Source organism: Aegilops tauschii, chromosome 4 (assembly GCF_002575655.3).
Source record: "Aegilops tauschii subsp. strangulata cultivar AL8/78 chromosome 4, Aet v6.0, whole genome shotgun sequence".
Classification (NCBI taxonomy): Eukaryota; Viridiplantae; Streptophyta; class Magnoliopsida; order Poales; family Poaceae; genus Aegilops; species Aegilops tauschii.
The window spans coordinates 127,215,164-127,224,630 of record NC_053038.3 but is presented as its reverse complement, the minus strand read 5'-3'; the positions used below and the strand labels follow the sequence as shown (position 1 = coordinate 127,224,630).

Sequence of the window (9,467 nt, the reverse complement as noted above, 5' to 3'; positions counted from 1 at the left end):
GACGACTTTTGTTTTAATTTTATTTTTTCTTCTTAAAAGTTGAAGAAAATGCTAAACTACGTTTATTACATAATGAAAGGTGATTTTAGTGGATCTTTCCGCTCATCTCTTTGGTTGGGGTAGCGATGGGTCTCGGGTGAAGTGGTGTCTAGGTCTTGGATGCCGGGCGGCGGCCCTAGTGGTGGTAGCATGGTGCTTATGGGCAGAGCCCGTGGCTTGATGCTGCCCGGTGGCCATGGGCGTGTGGGCGGTGTGGTTGCTGGGTGTGACGTTCGGTGGCGATGAGTGTTAGTTGGGGTGAAAACCTGTTCTATCTTCGGATGGACCGGCGGCGACGTAACTCGTTCCCTTCTTGAAGGCGTCATCGCAACTCTCATTACCCATCGTGCGGCTCCAGGGAAAATTCTGATCCTCGAATCGGGCGGTGGCAGTGCTCCGGTGTCGTATCCTTCCTGAAGGCGCCGCCTTGGAGCCAACGGTTCGTCGTATGCGACTTCATCTCCTTGCGGTAGTGCTAGGAGTGGTTGTTGTTGCGCTCAGCGCCTATGTATCCTGTCTTGGGCGTGTGCGTTTGTACCGGGATGTTGATGATCGTTGCTTTATATATAAAGCGGGGAGAAAGCCTTTTTCGGTAAAGGTGATTTTAATTCAAATTTCTTATTATATATCTTAAACCATGGTATAGAAATTTTTTGAAGTGAAAAAATGCTCAAATGATCACTAAAATTGGGTTTCTGGAATTTGCATTTGTTATGGGAGATAGTCCATTTGGTGAACAATCATTATTTCTTTATTTGTATTCTTCTTAGATTTTTATCATAACCTATTGTACCAATATTGGGACTCCTGATTAACTTTTAGTATTTGTGACAACATTCAGATGTTTTTTCAATTGTCATCCCCTCTTAAATAGTAGAAGAAAATGCCAAATTTTGATTATTATTACATAACAAAAGGTGATTTTGCGGTGCTATGATTATGATTATGACAACATAACAAGAGGTGATCTTAATTATCATTCTGATTATAATCATAATCACAATTTGCTAAATTATGAGCATGGTTACTACTTGACAGCCCTCGGCCGCGACTGGGGCGGCCAAACACGCCGGAGGAGGAGGTGTAGGGGTGGCAGGAGCGGGGCTACGAGCCACCAAATGAGAAGGAGGTTTTGTAGGCTTCGCGTGGTGGCTTTCTTCTTCTTCTTCGCCGCCGCCTCGGTGGGCGCCGACAAACCTTCATCGCCTCTGTCGGCTTCCTCACCCACTTGCTGCCGGCCAAAGCAGCAGAGAGGATGACCGGGCGTCGTCCCGGCTGCTGGGGCCTTATTGCCAACCTTTGATGACGGCGCGTGGCCCGGAGCAAGTTTTTTGTCCCCAAACTTTTCCATGGCCCGGGCATCGTCGAGGGGTGGGGGGTCAATTCCGGCGACAACAGTGGCCGGCGGTGTAGCGGAATTGCCTTCTGGTTCCATTCAGGCCTAAATCGAGGGCTACAGTGGCGGCGACGGCGAGGTTCGACGGCTGTGGTGGGAAGAGGTCATGCTCGGGCAAGAGTGGGGAGCGCCCGAAATTATCCCGAGAAGTGACGCCGGTCAAGTTAAAATGAGAGGCTTGGGCTGCCTTTTGGGGATAACTCATTAAAATTTTGCGCATCGAAATGTTTAAGAGTTTGGCTAGGTGCGGTTAGCTGCTCATTTTGCTCCTCTAAAGGATTTTAAGGACCCTTATGTACATATTTTCCTCAATGCCTTTAAAATGATCATCTTCGAAATGAAGCAAGTGGTCAATTGTTACCCTCTGCTAGTGCAATCTCTAAATGTATGAAGGAAGCACTAGCAGAGGGCAAAGGAATATTTACAAGTTGTTGCCCTCTGCTCATTTCTCCGCAGAATGAATTTGTCTTAATACTGCCAAGAAGACCAGGCTATTTACAAGTTGGTCTTGAAAAAGAAAGAGTTGACGGGATATTCAAGTCAAGCACGGCAAAGGAATATTGTATGCTAGATTTCAGGATATGCTACCCTTCTGCGTCGAGTTTCAGGATATGCCACTAACAATGTAGTCATGCAGACATGGCAGTGCCATATGGAGTACTTTTTTGAATGTTGGCAGGAGAGCTGCCAAATCCGTTAATGACAAAGGGGCATATAGTGAAATCCAATTTAAGGGGAGTGGATAATTGCAGTGAATGAGCCGGGTAGTCTTCTGTGATCACTGCGTCAGAGGAGAAGAATGCGGGGTACCAGGAGTGGTCAATCCTGGAAGGGACAGCTCTGACAGAGCACACACCAATGAAAATAGCAATACGTTTCTACCTACGCGAGCTGATTATTCACATTTTTTGTACTCTTTCCAGGGCCGAGTTAGAATGAGCCAATATCAGGGCCAGCTTTAGGATTTTGGGCTACTGAGCATCTCGTTGGTTTACCGCGGCTTCAGCCAAGCTCCGACATGATATAATTGTTTGTTTTCATAATACTACAAACTTGCTGTGAATTTTGTCAAGCCAACTTCAGTAATGTACAGCATCAATAAAAATAACTAGCAACAAGGTAAGCTATAAACAAATAAAGAGTGTTAAAGGAAGCAAGCTCAACTGCTCAAGCTTCCTTTGGTAACAGGATGAGCACATATATACTGTAACTCACAGACAAAACCAGAATAAATAGACAATACCATGATCCACAATCACAAAAACAGTAGTAGTGACTACAAGTAGGGAAAGTGGAGTATTTGTAGGGTATCCTTTCTTCCGACAAGCAAACCAATAAAAACATGAAGGTGAAGTTACACGAGGAAACTGGTAGTGGAACAGTAGTCTGCAGTTGAGTGGCTTACATACTCATTTCGAGGCCAGCAGGGTCAATGTCACCTGAGAGTATGCCGCCAGTGCACCCCTTGAGTTCTAGGACATTGTCGCAGCGAAGTCAAAAACTCGCTGGTGATTTCCCGGAACGAAATATACTTTACATGCGCGAGGAACTCTATGCCAGGTGGGACCTCCACCATGCCTTCAAGGTTGACTAGTGTTAATATTTCGAGGCTCACCACGGCACCTTCCTTCATCTCTAGAACCTCCAAATTTGGCAGGTCTCTCAATCTCAGGGTTTTTAGCTTGGGGAACCACCCGGCAAGAAATGTCATCTGCTTTCCGCTGCACGCTCTGGTGAGCATCAGGTCCATCAAATTTGACAATCGAGAAAGGGATGGTAAGGGGTCCTCTATCATCTGAGACCAAGATAGAGACAGTGAATACAGGTTCCGCCCCGAAGTTAGGAAGAGAGGGGACTCTCCCAATGTGCCTTCCGCTAATCGACCAGTCAAGCTAAGCCTTTGCAGATTTGGGGGTAGACCACTCAACCGGAGAACCTCATTGTCTTGGCTTGCATTCACATGTAGGTAGGAAAGATGTCGCATCTCGGCTAGAGCAGCACATATATGTCCACAGTAGGTTCCTTTCACATTCCATATCTCCAAGCTTCTCAGTTGCCTCAGCTCCCCCAACTGTCTAACCGACTCATCCTGCGCTTCCAAGGATACTAGTGTCTGCAGACTTGTCAGGTTCTCAAGGCCCTTGGGGATGCATACACCACCGCCGCACCGGAAATCTCTCCTAAATCGATCACTAGCTTTGTCAGTGAATAACTGCCTAAGCTTTTTTAGTTCACCAATGCCTCTAGGCAGCTCCTTCATGCCAGACCCTGAAAGGTCCAGTGTCAACAAACTTGAAAGTTTCTCGATAGACCTGGGAAGGAGCTTCACTTTTGAACCACGCAGACCCAAATAGCGGAGATTGAAAAGATCTCCAATACCATCTGGAACCTTCTCAATGGGTAGGCCACTTAACTCCAGCACCGAAATATATCTGGACCTCTTTGCTATTAGAGGCAGTAGAGTGGATGATGGAATATTGATGTCCAATGCGATAACAGAGCGGAGACGGTGTACACCTGATACTGACTGATAAATATCCTTGCTCATTTTGTGTATTACCAGTCGACGTGCATCCGACTCATCAAGAGATTCCATGTATTTATCCTCCTCATAAACAACACCAAAGCATTCCCGGCGACACAAATCTACTGCCAACTCACGTACAATATCATGCATCCGGAATGATTTTATCCTACCAAATGGGTTTCTTGTATCAACTTGAAGCATATTTCTGTGAACCAACTCTTCTAGATAACCTTCAGCCACTTCCTCCATTGTGCTTTCACCCCTTCCCATGACGAAGCCCTCTGCTACCCACAACCGTATCAGCTTTTTCCTTTTGAAAAGATAGTCCTCTGGGAACAAGCTGCAGTATAGAAAACAACTTTTCAAGTATGTCGGAAGGTACAAGTAACTCAAATAAAGGATATTCCTGACATGTTCCAAGCTTGGATTGTTAATTAGCTCCCAGTCGAGCTGGTCATGTATTCGCTTCAGTTCCTCTTTGGTCTTGTCACGTACAAAGAGGAGCTTGCCAATAGAGACAATTGCAAGGGGTATGCCTTTACACTTGTCAACCACTTCATGTGCTAATTCTGTCAGTTCTGTGGGACACTCACATTTTGTATCTATGGGAAAAACTGTCTTACAGAAGAGTTCCCATGATCCATCCTTTGATAGAGGTTTTAGTGTTAAGACCTGTCCTTGAGAAGCAAGTCCAGCAACATTGCCTTCCCTGGTTGTGATTACAACTCTGCTGCCCTTCTTGTTACGAATAACCACCCCAGAAAGATCATGGAATGCTTCAGGAGTCCAAACATCATCCAGCATGATCAAATACTTGCGCTGCTCTAAAAAATTCTTCAGTGCCTCTTCAAGGCTTATGATGTCCATGGTCTCAATATTAGATGGAACAATGGCTTTATCTTTGAAAAGCTCCTTGATTAATTTTTTCAAAACATCTTCTCTGGAATAAGTTTGAGAGACAGAGACCCAACAGTGGCAATCAAAATTTTCACTTTCCTTCCTGTAGACATTTGCAGCCAAAGTTGTTTTACCAAGCCCTCCCATACCATGCAGCACTATCACAGAGCGTTCCAACTCATCACCTGCCAACCACTGCTCAAGCTTTTTTCTGTTTCCATCAACCTCCACGAGATCTTCTTCGGCAAGGGAACGTGAAGTGCTTGCTAGATGCTGAGACCTCTCAACAATGTAACTTGAGTCATTCATATACCCACTATCTACCATTGACACCCATCGATCTTTAGCCTGGAACAGGTGCACAAGATTGACCTCCGCTTCCTTAACCAAAGAAGCTATCCTGTTTAAAGAGAAGAAAACATTTGGTTGTTTAAATCCTTTCTTCAGACAGGCACTCCATCCACTGTCATGTTTCTGACCAACAAGATGCAAATACTCATCCACAATATCCTCAATCCCATGAACAAACATTCTCACCTCCTCCACCCAGATTTCATATGTCTGATTGTTGCGATTCCGTATGTCCATTCGGCAAAGATATTCATGCATCAATCTGAGCTCCCTTCTGATGCGACCCATGCTTCCTTGAAGCTCTGTTAGCTGTGTTATAAAGTTATTGAACTGTAAAGTAGCCTGGTTCATTGCTTCATTCCCCAGAGCTACACCGATCTTTGCCACTGCCGAGAGAATCACAACCTCGGCCATTGCTCCTCGAGTCAGAGCTGAGACAGATATGTTGCACAGCAGGTAGCCTGTGTGTCTTCAGATAATTTCTGTGGCCCAGCCTAAAAAATTACAAGGTATATATTATTATCACACTGCAGTACTCAACCATGAATTACCATACTTCTGCAAGGAGATACACGAATTATGAGCCAAGCATATTAAGGATTAACTCATAAGGTGCTATTTCCTCCAAACATTTGCAGATCTAGTCTAGAAGGAAAACAATGGATGCATAATACCAAGCAACCTATATGGGAACAATGACTCAATGGCAAGTTGGCAACTAAAGTCGTCTGAAGCTGGGTATTTGAGTAGTTTGGTTTTGCAGGATCTTGCAGTTTTGAGCCAGATCTTGTTTTGATTGGTGGTTGGGAGAACAAGAAGATTTCTGCACCAGCAAACTATGGAGGCTGATACAGGCAGATTAATCAACGAAAATAACTTATGCATACCTGCTATGGTAAGCCGCTGCTTTGTTGAGAAGAGCTGCCGTTCGCCGGTCCCATACTTCTGATGAGAAGCACTCCCAGGCTCAGGTCTGTTAAAGTTTCTATGTTCACAAGATGTGTATCTGTGTACCAAACCAATAATTGCTCTCACCAGCCCTTGAGAAACTTCGGGAAACATGGCGTGGCCGTCATGTTTCAGTGTGCAGATGAAGCACGGCAACGAGAAGTGTCCTTGCTCTTTAGTACTCCCTCTGTAAACTAATATAAGAGCGTTTAGATCACTCAACTAGTGATCTAAACGCTCTTATATTAGTTTACAGAGGAAGTACTACTCACCAGTCAGCAAACTATGGAGGCTGATACATGCAGATTAATTAACGAAAATAACTTATGCATACCTGCTATGGTAAGCTGCTGCTTTGTTGAGAAGAGCTGCCGTTCGCCGATCCCATACTTCTGATGAGAAGCACTCCCAGGCTCAGGTCTGTTAAAGTTTCTATGCTTATTTGTGTACTTGTGTGTACCTGTTATTAATCTTGCAAATCAGATCCCGAAGCTCTTGCAATAATTGCTTCTCTTACCTAACCAATAATTGCTCTCACCAGCCCTTGAGGAACTTTAGGAAACTTGGCGTGGCCGTCATGTTTCAGTGTGCAAATGAAGCACGGCAACGAGAAGTGTCTTTACTCACCAGTCAGCTTATTTATAAATTTTTTATGCACAACATATGTGCTCACCAGTCACCACTTTTATTAATTATTATTGCTAGAGAGCTTGGGATCCTTGCCAATAATTAATTCTGATAGTTGATGCTAGCAGGCATGGTGGCATGGTTGATACACCAAGGACAATCTGATCGAGACCTGTTGACAGGTAAAACAATTCAGAATAAGCCCTAAAGGACCGTAGGAGAATCGGCAGCTACCTCTACCTGCACGGCATGAGAACACGGCCGTCCTCAACAGATCACGACCAAGAGACCCTAGCTAATTTTTTCGCCACAAAATTCTTCAGGAAACTGTGTGCTTTGTGAATCTACTCACAGTATTCGACTCCGGTAAGATAAAAGGAGATCGAGAGGGTGCATCGGACTGATACGTACTTGCACCTTTGATCAAGATACACCATAGGATATATACATTTCGTTTTGTCAGCGGAAGCAGCATTCAAGCAAATGCAATAGCACGGGCATCTGTACCGGCGACTTCGCTAGTGGTGAAGTTGGATGGCTTACCTCGCTGTCGCCGCCGCCAGGAGTCTACTTCGCGTCGGCCACGGTGGGCGAGGGAGACTTGGCCGGCAGCTGGGGGTGCGCCTGTCGCCGCAGGCGGAGAAGACGCATTCTCCTATCCTAACCCTCGCCGGCGGTACGGTCTGTCCAGTCCAATTTTTTATGTAGCAATTCCAGTCCATTTTTTTTCTTTTGCTTTTTGAGGGGAAAACCCGGACCTTTATTAATTAGCGGTCCATTTTTCTTAAGGACAGTTCAGTCAGTAGGTGCCTTGTGAGTAAACCTGGCCAAACCTCGGCCCGGGCCGGCCCTAGTCAAGCCCGAGGCAAAAAACCTAGGCCCGGACCTGTTTTTTGGACCCAAGCCCGGCCGAACATGTAAAAGCCCGTCGGGCCTCGGGCCTCGGGCTAGGCCCCTTCAGAAAAGCGCAAAAACGACGGGCCCGCGTCCGGCCCGGCCCGGCCATCGGGCTCAAAATCTAGGCTATCGGGCTCAGCATCGGGCCGGGCCAGGCTTCCCATGGCCAGGACTACTTGTGAGCACGTGGTCAAATGGGCCGGCCCGACCCCTCGCATGGCATGGCCCGCGACGACCCATTATAACATAGTGGTAGGCCCATGCAGGACACATTAGTTAAATGAGTGCCGACCCGAAATCACTAATTGAGTAATACTCGTTGCAAAGATCACTCACACCTTCCCAGGTGTAACAAGTGGCGCGCTGCATGTGCGCCACTTGTCGCAACCTGAAAGTTTTCCATTTTTTCGTAGATCTGTTTATTCAAAATGTTTCATCTCTTAAACTGTGCGTCCAAATCTCGAACCGTTTTCACCGTTGGATCCCCGCGTTGAGATATTCAAAACTAAATCCCGTTTGATAGGTTTTGATGTATTTTTTTTCACGAAAAAATGGACGAAACCGGAAGCACGGGTATTTTCCCTTTCCGAAAGAGGCACGCCCATGCCTCTCGCAAGATCACAACCGTGCCTCTCACAAAAGCAAAACCGTGCCTCTCACGGAAGAAAAAGAAAACAAAAAACGCGTTTTTTCGTTTCCGTGAGGCACGACCGTGACTCTCACGAAAGCACAACCGTGCCTCTCGCAAAAGCAAAACCGTGCCTCTCATGAAAGGAAAAATAAACAGAAAACATGTTTTTTCATTTCGAAGCACAGCCGTGCCTCTCGCGGAAGCAAAACCATGCCTCTCGCGGAAGAAAGAAAAAACAGAAAACGCATTTTTTTCTGTTTTTTGAGTGGCACGGCCCTGACTCTGGCAAAAGTAAAACCGTGCCTCTCGTGAAAGCCAAACCGTGACTTTCGTGAAAGAAAAAAAAACACATTTTTCATGCAATTTTTTTATCCAAAAGGTAAGGAAGACTGGTGGAAAACCGAAACGTTGAAAAACTCGAAAAAAACGTTTAAAAAGTAAAAAACGAGTGCGGAAAAATAAAAAATAACAAAATCCGAAGGGAGCATCCAGAGCGTGACACATGGCGGGTGACTGAGAGCGTGCCAAGTGGCACTGATCATTGTGATGCTCCCGAAGGAGCGCTCGTCAACTAGTTGCTCCCGGTGCCGACATGTCTGTGAGAGCAACTAGTTGAGCAGCGCTCCTTCGGGAGCCCCCAACGATCACATGGGTGGGTTGAGAGCGCGCCACTTGTCGCGCTCTCAGCCGCCGCCACATGTCACGCTCTTGACACTCCCTCCTGATTTATTTTACTTTTTCACACGCGTTTTCTGCTTTTTAGATGGTTTTTTCGGGGGGATTTGGCTTTTCGGTTCATCGGTCTTTTCTAGCATTTCGACAAAAAAAATGCGCGAAAAAACACGTTTTTTTCGTGAGAGGCATGGTTTTTCTTCTACGAGGGGCACGATTTTGCTTCCGCGAGAGGCATGACCATGCCTCTCGTAAAGCACGTGCCTTTGTAATGGAGGTTGCCAGGACTGATCTCGGTCGCCCACGCAACATGCAGGAGTGCAACGGGCGATGGGCCCAAGACCCCTGCGCTTAGGATGTAGACCAACGTGCTGGCCTCTGTATTGAGCCTAGGTAGGGTTGTGACGTGTTGATCTTTCAAGGCCGGGCATGACCCAGGAAAGTGTGTCCGGCCAGAGTGATCGAGCGTGTTGGGTAAAGTG

The 9,467-nt window shown here is 46.2% G+C and overlaps 1 protein-coding gene across 5 annotated transcripts; it reads right to left on the bottom strand.

Annotated features, from left to right (window-relative positions):
* Positions 1 to 2,534: 2,534 nt before the first annotated feature.
* On the bottom strand, positions 2,535 to 7,486 carry LOC109779569 (disease resistance protein RPM1). 5 transcript variants are annotated; one of them, XM_073496422.1, is made up of 5 exons: positions 7,329 to 7,486; positions 6,697 to 6,957; positions 6,493 to 6,618; positions 6,098 to 6,352; positions 2,535 to 5,704 (listed from the first exon to the last, which is right to left on the bottom strand). In XM_073496422.1, the coding sequence occupies exon 5, from the start codon at positions 5,622 to 5,624 to the stop codon at positions 2,871 to 2,873; it is 2,754 nt and encodes a 917-aa protein (XP_073352523.1). In that variant the 5' UTR covers positions 5,625 to 5,704; positions 6,098 to 6,352; positions 6,493 to 6,618; positions 6,697 to 6,957; positions 7,329 to 7,486; the 3' UTR covers positions 2,535 to 2,870. The 5 variants fall into 5 exon arrangements, with proteins under 5 accessions (XP_073352523.1, XP_073352520.1, XP_073352521.1 ...); XM_073496419.1 differs by having other exon boundaries at positions 6,098 to 6,422; positions 7,329 to 7,485; XM_073496420.1 differs by having other exon boundaries at positions 6,098 to 6,397; positions 7,329 to 7,485.
* Positions 7,487 to 9,467: the final 1,981 nt, after the last annotated feature.

Bases quoted from the DNA above. Each gene is read 5' to 3' on its own strand.
- LOC109779569 (XM_073496422.1), bottom strand. From the start codon at position 5,624: ATGGCCGAGGTTGTGATTCTCTCGGCAGTGGCAAAGATCGGTGTAGCT.